The 20,153-nt window shown below is 43.8% G+C and overlaps 1 protein-coding gene across 1 annotated transcript in view; it reads left to right on the top strand.

The window, feature by feature from the left end:
• The window catches only part of LOC309551107 (putative cation-transporting ATPase 13A4), a 186,724-nt gene that overhangs the window by 40,178 nt on the left and 126,393 nt on the right, over positions 1-20,153 (top strand). Inside the window, exons 2-3 of the mRNA XM_082251554.1 lie at positions 8,211-8,384; positions 8,489-8,623. Of these exons, the coding sequence (XP_082107680.1) occupies positions 8,211-8,384; positions 8,489-8,623 (309 nt within the window). The remainder of the gene's footprint in view (positions 1-8,210; positions 8,385-8,488; positions 8,624-20,153) is intronic.

The following is a 20,153-nucleotide window of genomic DNA, read 5'->3' on the forward strand; positions in this document are numbered from 1 at the left end:
AAACATGAGGCTGCAAGAGTATGGAATTCGCAGCAGCAAATGTACTGTTAATAAAATAACCACCAGCACCAGAGTCTACCAACGCCTGACTAACCACCGAACCCACTGATTAGCTGTTTATTTTTATGGGAAACCGGGGACGAGGGAATACCACCTAAGATCTGCCCCCGACAGGACCTTAGGTGCGAATGTTTCCTAGACTGGTCGGACAAGATTTCAGGAAATGCCCACCAAGACCGCAATACAGGCACCAGCCCTCCCTCCTCCTAAAGGCCCGCTCAGCCTCGGAATGGCGAGTGAACCCCAACTGCATGGGTTCACAGCCAGACGCACCATCCCCAGGAGGCGTGGGAGGTGAGGAAAGAAAACGTAAAAGCCAATCTGGCAGGAGGCCTCCGCAGGCGCTCCTTAAATGATGGTCTCTCTCTGAACCTGGTATCGATCAAAATCAGAAAGAAAATGAGAGCCTCAAGCTCGTCAGGGAGATCCTTGGCAGCGATCGCTTCCTTCAATGTCTTAGTGAGACTATGAGAGAAGACAGCCACCAGAGCCTCATTATTCCAGCCCACCTCTGCTGCCAATGGCACACTCGGCAACGGTTCGTATACCCTGTTGAATGGACAGGAGTTGCTTTGCAGCAGAGCGAGCAGGCACATTGAATACCCTATGAAAGGAGGCAAAAAAACCTCATGTAATCGAGTATTACAGGATAATCTTTTTGCCATAAGGGATTCGCGAAGGGCAAGGTCTTGTCTGATAGCAATGAGATTAGGAAGCCCATCTTGGACCTATCAGAAGGAAACGCCCGAGGAACCATCTCATAATAAATGCCTGCTTGGCTTAGGAAGCCACGACACTGACTCGGTCACCCTCATAATGCTGCGGAAGGGGAGCTGAACCAGTCATCTCCCTGATAACAGCTGCAACTTCAGGAGCGGCAACTTCAGGAGCGGCAACAGCGGCAGCAGCAGGAGCAACAAGAGGAGGAACCACTGGCCTAGCAGCACCAGAAGCAAGCTGTGCGTGCAAGCAACGTCTGCAACGCCTGAGCGAACTGAACCAAAAGCTGATCTTGTTGATCGAGCCTGGTAACCAGCATCGGGAGCGTAGGAGTACCTGCATCGTCTAGATTGATGGTCCTTGCGTACTGTCAGGGTGTCAGGAAACCAGACCACAGGTAAAATAAAGCAGTTTTTAAAAGCAAACAACCATAGCAAGAGTGAGAAAGCGAGATCAGGAACAAGCTGGGGTCAAGTCCAGAAGCTAGTAGTCTGCCGATGTCGGGCCGTCTGTCGATGCGGGGTCGAGAGCCAGGAGCGTTGTCAGCCAAGCCAGATCATACATGGAGGAACACAGAGAACAGAAGACTGCTAGCAGAGATTCACCTTGGAGCAAGGGCAAGGACTGCAACTCATCAGGTGATAGATATATTCTGGTGTGTAGCATCATCACTGTACGACACCCAGGCAGCAGGCAAGTGATGATGCTATCAGGCATTATAAGAGGCAGCAGTCTACACATGTCCAAGATGGCTGCCAACAGGAGGGCAAGGTAAGACCTTGACAACTGACCCTGGCTTGTTTAAGGACCATGTTCCTACTTGCTGCATTGACCAATCCTTTGGCTCTTTGCTGAGCATGTAAATGCCTGCTCCCTGTACTGACCCTAACCTGTTTATGGACCATGTTCCTGCTTGCTGCATGGACTAATCCTTTAACTATTTATTGACCACATCTCTGCCTGCTGCCTATACTTGCTCTGCCTGTTTATAGCCCATGTTACTGCCTTCTGCCTAGACCACTCCTTTGCCTGTTTGCTGACCATGTCCCTGCCTGGCTCCAGTACTGACCCATCTGCACCTCCAACTGGCTATGTTCCTGACAGTCACCAGTCCCACATATTCTCTGTGGACAACTGCATTACTAGAACCACAGATACTCTTTTGTTTACTAATAGTTCAGCCTGCTTTACTTCCTGGCCAGTAACCATAGTGCTATGGGGGCAGCCACATGCCATCAGGTTAGGCCTATTTGGCTTTTAAGAAAAAGGACTGCTGTAGGTGAAGCTACACTATGCTACATTCAGTGACCACTCATATAGAGGTGACCATTACAATACATTGTTTTCTATACAATGTTGGTTGATTTTTGTAATACACAGGTTGCAATGTTAAGTACATAATCAGTCCAAACATTGAAAAGGTCTTATGCATGTGGTAACGCTAAAAAAACTTGTGGCAAAATATAACATTTTCAAAATACTCATTATCCCTCTTAGAAAATACCTTGGGGTGATTGCTTTCCAAAATGTGGTCATTTTTGGGTGTTTCTACTGTCTTGTTGCTCAAGGGCCTCCAAAAATGTGATCGGTAGTTAGAAAAATTAAATGTGTAATTTATGCCCCTGGAATGCCTGAAGGTGCTAATTGGATGTTGGGCCTCTCTATGTGCCTAGGCTTTAAAAAAAAGTCTCTCACATGTGCTATCATCATACTTTGGAGGAGTATCAGAATGTGTATAGATGTGTAACTCTAAGTATGTCTGAATGAAGTGTAAGACTGAGAGGTCAATTCACTAAGAGTTAAATAACTGAAAATAAAATGTGGTAAAATAACGCATGCGGTGAATCAGTTGTGAAAGTTCAATGCTCTATGAATTTAGCGTTAAGTAACGAATGTGGAATTTTTTTGATTATATAGTAACTACCGCATTTTTTTCATGTGGTAATTTATCGCAAGTGGCGATGGTTAAGGGTTGTTTAAGGTAATTTCCTTATAAAATTCTACATTTTACCAGGTTTGTTTTATTTATGTCTCCTGATGCTTGGTAATCCAAACTTTGTCTTTTCCATGCGGAACTCTGTTGCCTGAAAATAGATGTTAAGCTGTTAACTAAATCCATCATGCCATACATTCATTTTTTTTTTTTTTTTTTTTGGAAATGTATGGCCTACTAGAGCTGTTGAAAGTGCTCCTTGCTAGATTGTTCTATGTTTTGGCCAAAAATCTGTGCTGCTACCTATGTTTATATTATGGAAACTAAAGAAAACTTGACTTTATTTTTTAAAATATTTTTTTAAAACATTTTCTATTTATTTTGAATGTTCCTATCCAAGTTTAACTTGCTGTAATGGTGCATATAACCAAAAATATTACAGTGGCCACTTCAAGAGGTCACTTCTAGCTGGAGTAATTGTCATGGTTGACATACTCCATTGTTGCACTTTTTAAAAAAAAAGTTTTCTTATTTTTTTTTTAATTAAATGTGAGATTTTGAAGTTAATTGATAGTAATGATACCGCACTGCCTTCTGCAGCAGATGGCTCCTTGGATTTTTTTTTTTTCTGTAATTGAATAATGTGAGTGTATTTTTTGTTTTTTATGATTTGTAATTGAAAAATGTTGTTTGCATTTCATTTGCACTGCACGTCATGCCTTTTTGATTGAATAAAAATACTTATGTATTTGTGATGTATAATTCTACATTTTTGTGTGTCCACTGCTGGTGGAATAGTGTCAACTTTCTGTGGGTCCTCTGTGGGTGGAATTAGACCTCTCTCTAAGGGTGGTATTTCAGCCTTTTCTGTAGCTGGAATAGTACCCCTTCCTGTGGGTCTTCTGTGGGTTGAATTAGGCTCTTGGTGGGTGAAATGCCCCTTTCTGAGGGTTTGAATAGACCCCCTCGTTCTGGTACCGCACTGGTTACCGCCACCTAATATTGTTCCTTTTTTTTAGTTCCTGTTTTGTTTGTGAATTACAGTTCACAAACAAAGTACAGATTACTGCACGATTCCTTGCGATATTTACCAACAAATGTTTTTTTCCTTGTTTACCACAAATTATTATTATTTTTTTTTAGTTGGACCACATGCAAAACATTATGCAAATAAGTAACAAGATACCCTTACGCATGTGGTAAAGCTTAGTGAATTGACCCCATAACCTGTTAAAATTACACTTTTCTGAAAAAAAGTTATTTACTTTTATAATTTTCCAAAGAAGTGTTGGAAAAAAATTCACTATGCCTCTTACTAAATACCTTGGACTGATTACTTTCCAAAAAAGGGGTCATTTGAGGGGTATTAGTACTGTCTTAGCATTTTAGGACCTCAAGAAATTAGATTAGGCAGTCAGTAGATCAGGATTTTTCAATTTCCAAATATACATACCATAGTTTGTAGACTCTCCCATATATGTATAACTTTCACACAGACTAAATAATATACGCTGATTTGGGTTATTTATTTATGTATCAGAATACATTTTGGCCTACATTTACGACGAAAGATTATTTAATTGCAACATTTTATAACAAAACTGAGAAAAAAGATAAATGTGTATTTTGTTTTTCAAAATTTTTGGTCTTTTTTTAATTTATTTAGCAAACAAGAAAAAACCCAGTGGTGAATAAAAAGAAACGGTGCTCTATCTGTTTAAAAAAAAAAAAAAAAAATAATGTTTCCATTTGGATACAGTGTTGTATGCCTGTGTAATCATCACTCAAAGTGTGACTGCACTGAAAACTGAAAAGTGGCCTGGGCAGGAAGAAGGTGAAAGTGTCCAGTCTTGAGGTGGTTAAATGGCATCATATAGAGTAGCGAACCATCATAGTGGTAGAAAAAATGCTACTGTACATGACATTCAGCTTTCTCCGAACAAGCTGAAATTCTGACATTCAGACATATACCCAAACAAGAAAAGCACAAAATGACAGTTCATTCCTACTCATATACGTCTTACACTAAGCAATCTTCAAATCCACATGCATTTGCAATCCTACATGCATTTGCTTGTTTTTTCCCAACAGAATGTGGTAAGGATTCATCTTTTCGTCGTTTAGCCATCCTGGTTTAGCAACTGTTTTTGAGCAACTGGGGTCATAATGTTGCTTGCCCACATTCCTGACCACCATATTTATCGAGCAGGACACATTTACTAATCAGAATTAGGCTTATACATTTCAGTAATTTCTTCATTTTTTTTTTTTTTTCCCTTGGGGTACCAGAAATAATTGGTATCTGAATTATCCATTCTTTAACAGTTCATGAACCATTTACAGCTGTAACTATATTCAGTTTTCAGTGCAGTTTGCACATTGGGGTAGGTCAGTATTACTTGTTACAGGTATTTATACAGTGCCAAAAATGATTTAGTTCCTGCACCTGTTCTCTGAAAAATAAACCTCCTGCTAACCACTAGCCACAGTGAGCTGTTGTGCTATCTTCTTTGCTTTTTCTTGGAAAACAGTAAGCTGCCACCACAGTTTCTGTTCCCCTGTGTAATTTTTAACAGGGTTTAGACAGCAAAAAGTAAGGTACAGGGACACTAGAAGAATGTTTACAAGATGGAAAGACAAAAGTATTTCCAATAAGCCTAACCCTTCACAAATATAACAAATACCCGACAAATTATACTGAAGTGGACCCTCCACTAATCAACTTCAAAGCACAGTCAACCCTTCTTTAAAAGAATGTCATCATTAGACTCTATAATTTATCTGCATTACTTAGGAAAAGATTAGACTGGATTTCCGAATCTTCACAATACTGTAATTTCCACCTGAATTCGGCCATGGCTCATCCTTATTCACTAACTGCTCTTCTGCACTGCAAATTGACCACTATCCCCAGTGACTTGAGAAAAAACCTAATCCTAAGGGACACAGTTATTGCTTGGAGGGAATCATGTAAATGTCTCTGTTTTATCCCCTTTCATCTCTAAGGACACCCCTATCCAGGGCAACCCTGGATTCATCCCTGGCATGAATTACAATGTCTTCAATGAATGGCATGAAAAAAGGGCTCACAAAATTCTCGTCTCTGTGTCGGGAAGACGCAGGGACGCCTCTCCCCTTCTCCACTGTCGCACAACAAAGGTACTCGCTGCCGTTATCCAACTCTTTTCACTTCTGGCAATGCACAAACTACATACGCTCCTCCTGTCCAAATGTGTGCAAACGCTTCAAACACTTCTTCCTTGACCGGCTCTTTTTGGGATGCTCCTACAAAATATCAGAAATCTACAGACAGCTGACAAAAGCATCAGTTCCCTCTCTATCCTCCCTCTCAGCTACTAACTGGCGCAAGGATTTCACGGACTTTAACCTTATGGATAAGATACTCCATGGTTATAACGAAACTATTTGGCTTATTCAATGTGAACAATGGAGAGAAACACAGATAAAAATTGTCCATATCGCCTACATCCCTTTCCTATTGGATAAAAGCAACCCAGAATCAGCGACTTGCCCTCACTGCAAACAAGCAAGACCTTCTCCTTACCATCGCTTTTGGTCCTGCTCCTTCTGGGATCAAGTCATATCTCTCATCCACAGTGTTAGGTTGCTGCATCTACCAAAGGATCCCCTGCTATTGATATTTGGATACTGGAACAAACAGATCCTGACCTTGTCACTTCTGCATCGATTCTACCACAAGGACTGGATTCTTCTATGCTTACTTACTGCCCGGAGAGTTATTTTACGAAACTGGACTTTCTTACCCGGCCCTTCTATCCCCCAAATCAAACAGAACCTTCTCCAACTTATTCATAGAAAAAAGATATACAGATTTCAACCAACCCTCTTCATACAAATGTTTCTGCAAACGCTGGCGTGCATTTCTTGACTCTATTGCAGTGAACCTCTTTGATGGTTTCTTCAACTCAAAACTTTGCGAGTCTCTTACTCCCCTCCCCTAATCCCCCCCCACATATGGATCCCTCCAGTTATGCTACTATCATTGATTGGAATTCCAGATTTTAGAAGCAAGTGATTGTTTTCTTGCAATTGTTTTTTTATCCCCCTGTATTTTGTAAAATGTTAATAAAGTGTATTAAAAAAAAAAAGAATGTCATTATGTCTATCGCAAATCCATAAAATAAATTACCCAATATAGAATATGCTAAAAAAAAAAAAATAAAAAAATAAAAAAAAAAAAAGAATATGCTAAAAAAAAAAAAAAAAAAAAAAAAAAAGATGTACTGCATGTCCCCCTATGTTTTATCCCCTAAAAGACCCTGCCTGTAATTCCTTTTCTGGGCTAACAGCACACTGCTTTTTTTGTGGATTAATGGTGTCAGCGCTGCCAAGTTAAATTACTGAATCCCTCTCCCCTTTACTCTTTCGCACAACTTAGGGACTAATTGTCCTGTAGTCCACAATAAAAACTGTGATGGGCTAATTAAACTGCTTAACAGATCAAAGTAAAGCAAAAAGTTAATTGTTGAGGTTTGCATACAAACCATTCATGTATGCTCCAGGGTTAACTGGGCTCCCAGTAAGCAGCGTTATAGATCTCCTATATTGGTAACCTCCTAAATGTTCCTGTTATCGGATTGCCTCAGAGACACCTAAATTTTAATGTTATTTACCCAATCTAGTGTGTTACATGCACATGTGCTGACAACAGACCTGCTCACTGGAGGAGAGAGCTGAGAGTAGAGGGATGAGCTCACCAGTCTGCTGCTTCTTCACTGACAAGTTACAGGATGGACCAGAAAAATGATCTACTGTAGCTGTATAGTGAAAAAGTCAGATCTTCAACCTAAATGTTTTGTCTAGCAGTCCAGTGAAAATCTCAGAACTGGATGAACATATATTGAAATTCTTTGTCAAGTAAATATGTTCCAATATGTGTATTTCAACTATGCCTGAAATACAGTTTATGAGCGTAAACCACTAACCACTGTGTTTATTTGGTGTCACTTGTGGCAATTTACTCAGAACAAATGAACCTACCACTATATTATTCTGTTAGAGAGAAATGATTACTCTATTGCAAGGAACAGGTTACTATATATGTTTTATTGGCTATAAGCGGTTTAAGGAAGCAGGCATAATGGTGATGCCAAAAAAGGAGCAAATTTATAAAGCAGCTAATCTGATATCTGCCAAACATTTACTACAAGTGAGTTAATCTTTCAGGTGCATGTGTTTTTAAATTTAAAGTGATTAATTCACCACCGGTGAGCATTTGGTAAAAGGCACATTCACTGTTTTAAAAATACGCCCCAAAATCTGCAGCTTAATTTTATAATTCAAACTCCCTGCAACATCTGAAATCCTTTTATCTTAACATTTTAGATTATATGCGTTTCATTTTAAAATACTGTTTATCATTTGTTCTTTTGTGCATAGCTTGTGTACAGGGCTATGTCCTATTTAAGATAAATTAAATAATGTTTGATTTCTCTGTCTTTTTTTACTCCAAAAGGACATTTTTGGCTACCGAACCACCACTTGCCGAAAAGCATTGTGCATTTTTGGATACATATTCACACTTGGATTTCTCTTGCTTATATTCTACTGGAAACCAGAGTGGCATGTATGGGCCAACTGCATTCCATGTTCCCTCCAAGAAGCTGATGTTGTTCTACTTAGAACCACAGTAAGTTGAAAAGGAAGCTAATAACTAGATTTTATAATTAACTGTCACTTTTGTTATTATGTTTACTGTAGACCAGTGCAATCAGCTGATCTGTTTCCTTCTAGGATGCCTTTAAAGAGCACACGTGGAAGAAAGTGCGGTCAATCAAGTTATCAGAATTTCAGCACAAGTCTTTATTTGCCAGCGCACAAGATGAGGATTCAGTCATTAAGAAATCGGTGATGGGTCCAGATCACCATGTAAGTTTAGAATGTGTTTTTTTTAATAATGTATTTTTATTCAAAGTTTTCTTACATGCAAAGGTAGCCAAGTGTCATCAGTATTATGTTTTACAATCTGTTTAAACATATAGGTGTACTTTTAATAAACTGAGAAAAGCCGTGATCCTCAGGATCACGACTGATCTCTGGTGTGTAACGGTTTAGTAAGCTGAGATGAGGAGCAGAGAACATGTTCTTCTCTTCTCATCACAGTACATGACTGTTCTGTCTCAAACAGCCAGTTTAGAAAAGTGAGATCTGAAGATCCCACAGCCGTTTCTCTGAAATATCTCCATTCCAGATTCTCCAGCTCAGAGGTGGAGAATCAGGGGGAGAAGCTGTGTGATTAGAGGAAGGAGACTTCTTTCTTCCTATATATCAGCACCAGTGGGTTAAAAATAAATATTAAAAAAAATATATATATGTATATATTGTATGTATGCATGTATGTGTGTTTGTGGGTGTATGTACTGTGTGTGTGTGTGTGTGTATGTGTGTGTGTATATATATATATATATATATATATATATATATATATATATATATATATATATATATATATATATATATATATATATACTGTATGTACTGGGGTGTGCGTGTGTGTGTGTGTGTGTGTATATATATATATATATATATATATATATATATATATATATATATATATATATACTGTATGTATATATATGTATATTTACTGTGCATGTGTTTGTGTATAGATATGTTTTCATGTGTCAGAACATGTCATTACGAGTTCTTTTAAACTTTAGTTTCACTTTTTAAACTTAGCGGCGCTGTAATCTCACAATATCTCGTGAAATTACAGGCAGTCCACCCAGTTATACACAGATCTTGGCAGTTCTCAGAGAAAAAAATTCTCCTCTGATCACCCTGTGAGAAGTGAAGTTCTCCGCCTTCTAAACTGGGTGCCAGAGGAGATAATTTTTCTCTGAGAACTGCCGAGAAGTGAACTGAGAGAAAACGTCTCAATTTACTAAATGTACACCAGAAGGTCCAACTAAGTGGCAAACTTACTTAAGCAGCAGGTACAATGTTCAGTGTCGTAACAAAGTTAGCCAAATTGTGTAAACAAATGTGTTGAAAATACAGTAATTGTGAGACTGGATCTATCTTGCCAATTCGAAAAGGATCATGCACAACCAACATTTGATTGAGAGCTGGGCAATTTGAGGAGATGGTTGGTGGGACATGCCTGATGGGTGTGTATGCAATTATAAAATGGTGATTCAGTAGGTACAGCATGCCCACCAGGTGTGTAACACCCCCACATATCCAGCACAAATCAGGGACAGTGGGAAAAAGTTTGTGAATTGTTGTAGATAACAATACCTTGATGTATAGTAGTTTCATGAGTTAGGAGAAAGGACTTATTACAGTTGTTGTCCAAAAAGGAATGTCCCAACTACCTAAATGGACAGTTATGAAATGCATGCATTAATGGACTGTTGTAGAATTATGGAATCATGTGTGATGTAGCCGTATATTGTAAGCGCATAGATTGTTAGTTGTGTGTAAGGATTATTAATCTCTAAAGTGGTTGTAGACGTTTTGAAAATGTAAGAATGAAGCCAACAGCTTGAATGGGCCAGTTGATTGCGGGACAATTCCACTAGTGGTTTAAGGCAATCAGGGAACAGGGCTTGGAGGACAGGGGAGTAAACCTTCCAAGAAAGAAGAATTAGGTGCCAGGTAGAAACTCTGGCTTACCCATTATAGGGGTCAATGAACTGACATATGAGGAAATCTTGAGAGTATCTATTGAAGCATACCACATAACAGGGGTGTTGATAGGTAGGAAAAGACCAGGGGCTTCTGCCTGAAGGTAAATTTGATCCCATGACTCCCCCTTTCGACATCAGAAGGGGGCATTAAGATCAGCGCCTGGGAGCTTTGCCTGGCACTGGATTAAAGGTGAGTGTAACACCAATTAAAGCATTTTGATGGGGCAACACCTCTGGACTCCTTTACATTACATAGCCCCCCCCACACCTCCAGACGCCTTTACATTACACAGCCCCCCCCACACCTTTGGACAGCTTTACATTACACAGCTCCCCCACACCTCTGGACCCCTTTACATTACACAGCACCCCCCTCCCACACCTCTGGACACATTTTGCACTAGATAGCCCCCCACACCTCTGGACCCCTTTACATTACACAGCCCCCCCACACCTCTGGACCCCTTTTTCATTACACAGCCACCTCCAACATCTCTGGACCTATTTTGCATTACACAGCCCCCCCCCCACACCAGAGTGCAAGGTTCAGGAGTGTGTTATGGATAGAGTGCATTGTTCAGGAGTGCGTTACGTACAGAGTTCAAGGTTCAGGAGTGTGTTACATACAGAATGCAAGGTTCAGGAGTGCGGTATGTACAAAGTTCAAGGTTCAGGAGTGCGGTATGTACAAAGTTCAAGGTTCAGGAGTGCGTTACGTACAGAGTGCAAGGTTCAGGAGTGCGTTGCGTACAGAGTGCAAGGTTCAGGAGTGCGTTATGTGCAGAGTGCAAGGTTCAGGAGTGCGTTATGTGCAGAGTGCAAGGTTCAGGAGTGCGTTACGTGCAGAGTGCAAGGTTCAGGAGTGCGTTACTTACAGAGTGCAAGGTTCAGGAGTGCGTTAAATATAGCACACTTCTCTTAAAATCTTGATTAGCAGTTAAAAGGAGCCGAGGGAAGAATGGTGGCATCAGATGAAACATAAATGAGTGCAGCCTATAGCAGGACATGCAGCAGTGTAACATCTATCCACCACAGCCAGGGATTGGTGGGCAAGCTGGGGGCAGCCGCAATGAGAGTGATTGGAGCTGTTAAATCGAAGCTCTGATGTCGGATGGGCGGGGTCAATATGCGCGGCTCTACCCTTTTGTCCCATGCATAGACAAACAGCCGGCGTCGGTGGCTTGTATACGAGGCTGCCCGGGAAGGAAGCTGGCAGGGGGCCGGACTAATTGTAACTACTGTATGTGCACTCACAGCAGTGTATAATTCAGGTTTTTTATACACCACTGTGGATGCACATACAGTAGTTACAATTGGTCCCACCCCCTGCCACCTTCCTCCCCGGTCAGCAGCTGTTTGTCTATGCACGGAACAAAGGGGTGGGGCCCCGCATAGCGACCCCGCCCATCCCTGACATCAGAGTTTCAATTTGACCGCTCCAATCACTCTCATTGCGGCCACCCCCTGCTTGCCCATCAATCACTGGATGTGCTGGATAGATGTTACACTGCTGAGGTATGTAGCTCCGAGTTCCCAGCCAACCCCAGGCCTTTGGACTCATGGGGCTAATAATTATAAATAAGCAATACGAGACCCGGGGCTTTTTGGGGGCCCACCCGGGGCTGTAGCCCTGGTTACCCCTCCTGATGCCACTGCCACATAAGCAGAATGAAAGATAGAAACAAAGAAGTGGTTCATGGGTGGGACCTGTATAAAGGTGATGCCCAAATCAGTGAGGGGGATATCTGTGAACATCTGTTCCAGAGGTATCTATTTTATCTTTTATTTTATTCTATCTGTTTTTTGTTTTAATAGAAAACCAACCAACAGTATGTCTCAATCTAGCTACTTTATGAAAAGAATTCCATATGAAAGTAGCCCCATCCCTCAATCCCATTGATTTTTAACCAAAGAACTGTAGGGACACTGTGATGCAGAGGGTTTGGAACAAGTAAACAAGTGAGGAAGGATGTCCATTATATACAATCTTATTTTCTTAATGGAGTGAGTTGGGACACTGATTTGTGGGTGTTAATCATGCATTTACTAAAACTGGAGAGTGCAAAGTTTGGTGCAGCTCTGCATGGAAACCAATCAGCTTCCAGGTATTTTTGTCAAATGTGTCACATGAGCACTGAGCTCTAAATTCTGACACTTTCCAGACCTGTGTGTCAGAGCACTCTCCAGTGTTAGAGCAGTGGTGCAGCCTTTGGTGTAACCCAGTCTCTGATATCTCCCAGGGGTATGTAAGCCTCTGAGTGGGGCAATAAAATTGTGCCATTTTACACACTTTGTGCGCTGCATTATGACACTTTGTGTACCAAACTAGATTAGCACAGAGTGCTTTCCAGGTCCAGAACCATGACACAACTTTTGGTAACTAATCTCTGAACACTTGTCTTCAGAGTAAACCCCTGAATACTGTGATATGAGCTTATTATATGACCTTTGGGCACTGGGCTCTATATTGTGGCACTTTCCAGTCCCCTGTGTATTGTGTCCATTGGCCATGGACTTCTTTCTGGTTTCAAAGCCATGGAAAAACCTTTGTGTGACTCAGTTCTGAAGGCTTTTCACTATGAGTAAAGCCCCATACACATGGGCCGAATGCTGGGCAACATCAGCCAATTATAAGAACTGGCTGACATTCGGCTTGTGTGTATGGCAGCCGATCTGACAGAAGCCAGACTTTTGGTGAAAAATCAGCAGCTGACCGGCTCCCGATCAGCTGATCGAAGCCCCCTCAGCGATGCCTGCGAGTGCCCATCAGTGCTGCCTGTCAGTGTTCATCAGTGCTGCCTGTCAGTGCCCATCCATTCCGCCTATCAGTGCCCATCAGTTTCGATCATAATTGCCACCTATCAGTGCCCATTATTGCTGCCTATTGGTGCCCATCAGTGCCCATTAATGCTGCCCACTAGTGCCCATCAGTGCCCATCAGTGCTGCTTACCAGTGCCCATCAGTGCAGCATATTAGGGCCTCCTCATCAGTGTCTATCAGTGGCCGTCAGAGCAACCTCATCGGTACAAAATGTTATACAAACTAAGAAAAAACTTTTTTCTCTTTTGTTCATTGACAGACACAGCTCCTGTCATTCTTGACCATTGGGCTATGCTGCCACCTACAGGAGTAGGACACTAGGCAGAAAAAAAACTTCTGGCTACATCCATGGGCAGTCCCAGGGTGTATACTCCCCTCTTCTTGCTATAGTCACCCATTTTTTTTTTTTGCCTAGTCAGCAGTAGGGACCTAGTTCCTTGCTGCGATCTTTGGTCCTGGCAACATTTTTTAGATGGAAACTTTTTTACTCCTGGATTTTTACGGTGAGATCTACTATCAACTGCCGGACTGGGCAACAGGCTGGCTAATCTAGATCCAGTGGTCACCCCAGTCTGGCCAGCGAGCACATGCAGGCTTCAGCTCCGCACTAGGTCGGCCGTGACCCCCCTTGCCAAATCCCTCATGAGGCCCCCCCTCCACAAACACTGGGGTTGTATTTTTTTGGGTGGTGTGGCCACTTTCCTGGGGTAGGGGCAGGGCGCTAACTGACAATGATTGTGCAAGGGGGGTTGTACCTGGTGGGGGCTCCTGCCAGGGCCCCCGTCCTTCCTCGATCTGTCCTGAGGCCTGGTCTCCCAATTCTGGGTCCCAGTATGCCTCGTGGGACTGCTAATTTGTTGTAGCCTGTGTATTCCTATACACGGTGGCCATGTTTGTTTAGTGTGGCGGGCATTTTCTTGTGGTTTGCCAAAGAAAATAATGGCGGCCATGACAGTGGACGGGTGGCAATTTCGGCAGTGGACGCCCCTCCTTATCCCCTGGTGCTGACTCCTGGATCATTTAGCTTCCTGATTGCCACATGTATAGTGCAGATTCTCCTGGTGGTTGCAGGTGCCTATGTCGGCGGGTGGTGAGTCTGGTGGGGTCCTCTCCCTCTCTCCTGAGGATCCCTCTGTGCCCTGTGTTTGGCATCCGGGTGGTGCTACCAGTGCAGTGGGGGTTTTCCCTTAGCAGAGTGTTACACTTTTTTGTGGGGTCCCCATGCTGACTAATGGAGCACGTTTTCCCCACCTGATCCCCTCTCTGAGGCTGCATGGCCCTCCGGGTCCCAACCATCCATCCATACACTGACGGCTGTCCTTGAGTCCCTTGTGTCCCGGGTGGAAGCAGCTTGTGGGCAATGGGCAAGCAAAAAGTGCCCATGCCTTCCCCTGCCTTATCTGTCTCATCAGATCCTGAATCTGGTTCAGCCGCCGCGGACATGGGCCACCCTTCTGGGTCTGTGACCACGGGCCTGGAATCCTCTCATAGTGAGGATAATTCCTCAACGTCTGCAACCGCGCATGAAAAGGCGCTGGTTGATGCACTAATTTGTATCTGTGTGTGAGACCCTGAAGATGGAGGACACAGTTAAAACTGCGACGGAGGCGCAGGTACCCTTTGGCACTCACAAGCCATCCAGTGTGACATTTTCTTTCCCTGCCTATTTTGACAGAATTGTCGTTTAAGACCAAAGTGTTCCTGTGGGGTTCCCAAGCGTTTTACTAGGCGTTGCCCCTATGAAGAGTCCCTTCTTAAGAAATGGATTGTGCCACCAGTGGTGGACCCTCCAGTTTCCAGAATAACCACTTCCATACAGAGCAGTTACACCCCCTTCCTGCCCAGACCAATTTTCAGCTTTCAGCACTCTCACACTGTGAATGATAACTACTCAGTCATACAACGCTGTACCCAATCAAATTTTTTATCATTTTTTTTCACACAAATAGAGCGTTCTTTTGGTAGTATTTAATCAACACTAGGTTTTTTTATTTTTTGAGATATCAGTGAAAAAAGAGTGAAAATTGTGAAAAAAAATACATTTTGTTTTCGTTTCTATTATAAAATTATGCAAATAAGTAATTTTTTTCATAAATTTGGGCCAAAATGTATACTTCTACATATCTTTGGTAAAAAATAACCCAAATTAGTGGGCATTATTTAGTTTGTGTGAAAGTTAAGGCCCGTACACACGTACCGATTGTCGGCCGTAAATATTCGGCCGACGACCGATTGGCCGATTGCAGGCTTGTTAGTATGATGCTTCCGACAGCCGACAGCGCATTTTCGGCCGAACAGAATCTGTTGTGCAGGCATTAAAATTTTTGTATGCCGACACCAGAACGGCCGATTGTTCGCCAGTCAGTACAGAATTCGGCCGACAATAAGCAGATTTGCAAGACTGGGCATGCTCAGAGAAGAAAAAACACAGGGAAAGTTAACCATCACATGACATCACTTCTGCAGTCGGCTGTTGTTGGCCGACAAAATTCGTGTACAGTCTTTTGGCACTTTTCAGCGGACAGGACATCCCTGGACAAAAGACGGCCGATCGGTCGGCCGACGATCGGTACATGTGTACGGGGCTTTAGTCTACAAGCTATGGTGCCAATCATTGAAAATTGATCACACCTGATGTACCGACGGCCTATCTCATTTCTTGAGGCCCTGAAATGTCAGGACAGTACAAATATCCCCCAAATTACCCCTTTTTGGAAAGTAGACATTCCAGGGTATTTAGTAAGAGGCATGGTGAGTTTTTTGAAGTTGTAATTTTTTCCACAATTCTTGGGAAAATGAAGAAATGTTTTTTTTTTTTCTTTTACACAAAACTGTCATAATAACAAGTTATTTCTCACACACAGTATATGCAAACTTGCAATTACACCCTAAAATACATTCTGCTACTCCTCCTGAGTATGGCGATACCACATGTGTGAGACCTTTACACAGCCTGGCCACATACAGAGGCCTAACATGCAAGGAGCACAAATTACACATATAGTTTCCTAACGACCTATCACACTTTTGAAGGCCCTGGAGCGCCAGGACAATGGAATTGCCCACAAAATGACCCCATTTTGGAAAGAAAACACCCCAACATATATTCTATGAGGCATAATGAGTCTTTTGAACATATCATTTTTTTCCACAAGTTTTTGGAAAATGTGGAAAGAAAATGAAAACGCATTTTTTTTTTTTTTTTTTTACACAAAGTTGTCCATTTTTATAAGATATTTCTAACACATAGCATGTACATAGCAAAAATGACACCCCAAAATAAATTCTGCTACTCCTCCTGAGTATGACAATACCACATATGTGAGACTTTGTCACAGCATAGCCACATACAGAGGCCCAACATTCAAGGAGTACCGTCAGGTGTACTAGGAGCATAAATTACACATATAATTTCATTACAACCTATCACACTTTTGAAGGCACCAGGACAATACAAACCCCAATAAATTGACCCCATTTTAGAAAGAAAACACCCCAACACATAATTTAGGAGGCATGGGCTGCAGATAGGTACACAGGTGCTCTGATGGGCTGCAGACAGGTACTCAGGTACACTGATCGGCTTCAGAAAGGTACTCGGGTACTCTGATGAGCTTCAGAGAGGTATTTGGGTATTCTGATGGGCTAGAGACAGGTACTTGGGTAATCTGATGGGGTGCAGATAGGTACTCTGGCACTCTGGGCTGGAGACAGGTACTCGGGGCTGGAGACAGGTACTCGGGTACTCTGGGCTGGAGACAGGGTACTCGGGTACTCTGGGCTGGAGACAGGGTACTTGGGTACTCTGGGCTGGAGACAGGGTACTCAGGTACTCTAGGCTGGAGACAGGTACTCAGGGCTGGAGATAGGTACTTGGGTACTCTGGGCTGAAGACAGGGTACACAGGTACTTTGATTGGCTACAGAGAGGTACTTGGGTACTATGATGGGCTGCAGAGAGGTATTCTGGTACTCTAATGGGCTGGAGACATGTACTTGGATACTTTGATGGGCAGAAGACAGGTACTCAGGTACTCTATTGGGCTGCAGATAGGTACTCAGATACCCTGATGGGCTGGAGACAGGTATTTGGGTACTCTGATGGGATACAGAGATGTACTTGGATACTATGATGACAGGTACTTGGATACTCTGATGACAGGTACTCGGGTACTCTGATGACAGGTACTCAAAGTTCCCAAGTACCTGTCATCAGAGTACCCAAGTACCTGTCATCAGAGTACCCGAATACCTGTCACCAGCCCATCAGAATACCCGAGTACTTGTCACCAGCCCATCAGAGTACCCGAGTACCTGTCATCAGATTACCCAAGTACCTGTCATCAGAGTACCCGAATACCTGTCACCAGCCCATCAGAGTACCCGAGTGGGCTGGTGACAGGTACTCGGGTACTCTGATGGGCTAGTGACAGGTACTTTGATGGGCTAGTGACAGGGCCTCTTTATTGGGGGGGGGGGGACAATCAGTGTGTTTTGGGGTGCACTATGATCGGTGACTAGCTGTTACCGCAATCTCCTCCTCACACAGGAGCAGTGTGTGAGGAGGAGAACACGGAGAACACGGTGACAGCTAGTTACCATGTTCTCTGTTGACATTCTGTGACCGGCTGTGATTGACAGCCGGTCACGTGGTAAAAAGCCAATTTCATTGACTCTTTACCTAGATCGGGGATGGACTCTATCCGAGGGACGAGCCTCGGGGGCGCACATTGCGGAGAGAACGAGCGGCTCACGCTGCAGCCGCTCATGTGATCAGCTGTGATTGGACACAATACGGCACACAGTAGCGGCGAGAGCGGGCGGACGTTATATGATGGCCACCCGGATCTGGGAGCACTTCCTGCCGGCGTCATTTGACTATGGCCCGGTATGGAAGTGGTTAAACAAGGCAACCATGATTCCAGTTGGAGAGTCCCCGGCCTTTAAGGACCCGGCAGACCAGAAGGCGGAGGTTGTGGCCAGCACTATGTATACCTTAGCGGGTTCGGCAATGAGGCCAGTATTTACCATTGCCCTAGTGTCACAAACTCTGACTGAGTGGGCTAAGCTCCTATGCCGTGACCTGGAGGGAGAACAGCTCTCCCCTGCCTTTGCTCAGCTGGTGGACCAACTGGTCCAGGGGATGCAGTTTATCTGTGATGCCTCTTTGGATGCGCCTCCCTTGATGGCTCACTTCTGTTTTGGCGGTGGTCCTTCGGTTTGTCTTTTGGCTCAAATGCTGGTCTGTGGACCAGACTTCTAAAAACGCCTTGACTGATCTTCCCTTTCAAGGAGATTGCATGTTTGGAGCTACCCTGGATGACATCATTAAAGAGGAATAATACCTTTCTGTCGCAGGCTACTAAGGGCAAGGAACCTTGCCGTAGACGTGGACCTTCCTTCTCGGCTCATAAGAAGTTTTTTTTGTCCTTCAGGGTCAACTGACAAGGGCACGAAGCCTTTCAGGGCCTCCTCTGGAAGATCCAAACGAACCTGGTCTGGCAAGCTGAGAGCCCTGTTCCTTCAAGGGGTGATTTTTCCCGGTTCCAACTTCGGAATGTTTTCAGGATTATTACTCAAACCTGTTCAGTCCCCAGGAAGGAAGACAAAGCGTGTCCAATCCTGTACCTCAAGGCGCTAAACTTCTTTGTGCGGGTACAGATGTTCAGAATGGAGTCCATTCGAATGGTGGTGGCATCCCTGCGTCAGGGGGATTTCCTCGCCTCTATAGATATCAAGGATGCCTATTTTCACATTCCAATATGTGCCAGTCACCAGCATTTTTTTGGCTTTACTGTGGGAGAGGAGCATTATCAGTTTGTGGCGTTACCCTTTGGTCTCGCCTCGGCTCCTCGGGTATTTACAAAAGTGTTGGCTCCGGTGCTAGCCTTGTCATACAAAGTGCGACAGTGCTGAAAGCTGGAAATTGGCCTGGGCAGAAAGGGAAAATGCCTTGTATTGAAGTGGTTAAATCTGCCATTTAATTAACACTACCCTCCCCCCAAGACTGCCAATGCTGCTGCCTGCTGTGCCCCCAGTATTCATTCATCCAGAGTTGTGTCTCACTAATACAGGAGGCAGTGGCGGCTGGTGCTCAAAATTTTAGGGGGGGCAAACAGAAAAATGTAATAGGCATTGCTTTGCAGAAAAAACCGCTGTAAAAAATTGCGTGACTTTGAGGTCACAAAAGTGTGAAAGGGGCCTTCAGTAATCAAGGTATAGTGTGCCCCCATTCAATGCAGAGAGACCAGCATGCCCCCTTTCAATGCAGAGAGACCAGCGTGCCCCCATTCAATGCAGAATGATGAGCGTGCCCCCTTTTAATGCAGAATGACCAGCGTGCCCCCCTTTCAATGCAGAATGACCAGCATGCCCCCTTTCAATGCAGAATGACCAGTGTGCCCCCTTTCAATGCAGAATGACCAGTGTGCCCCCTTTCAATGCAGAATGGCCAGCGTGCCCCCTTTCAATGCAGAATGACCAGTGTGCCCCCTTTCAATGCAGAATGACCAGCGTGCCCCCTTTCAATGCAGAATGACCAGTGTGCCCCCTTTCAATGCAGAGAGATCAGTGTGCCCCCTTTCAATGCAGAGAGATCAGTGTGCCCCCTTTCAATGCAGAGAGATCAGTGTGCCCCCTTTCAATGCAGAGAGATCAGTGTGCCCCCTTCAATGCAGAGAGATCATCGTGCCCCCATTCAATGCAGAGTGACCAGCATAGCGTGCCGTGCCCCCCGAGACCAGTGCACTTACCTGCAGCTTCTCCTCAGTCCCCCGGCATCTCCTCAAGTCCTCCCGCCTCCTCCTCGGCCAATGGCACGGTTTTGCCTTTCTCAGACGCGCTTCCTGATTGGCTAGGAGGAGGATCCGTGTGACAATAACGAATTTTCATTCGCTATTGTCCCACAATGGGTGGGCTCGGGGCGCACTGCTCTGCGCCCCAGGTAC

This window comes from Pelophylax lessonae, assembly GCF_965119305.1.
Source record: "Pelophylax lessonae genome assembly, chromosome: 3".
Classification (NCBI taxonomy): domain Eukaryota; kingdom Metazoa; phylum Chordata; class Amphibia; order Anura; family Ranidae; genus Pelophylax; species Pelophylax lessonae.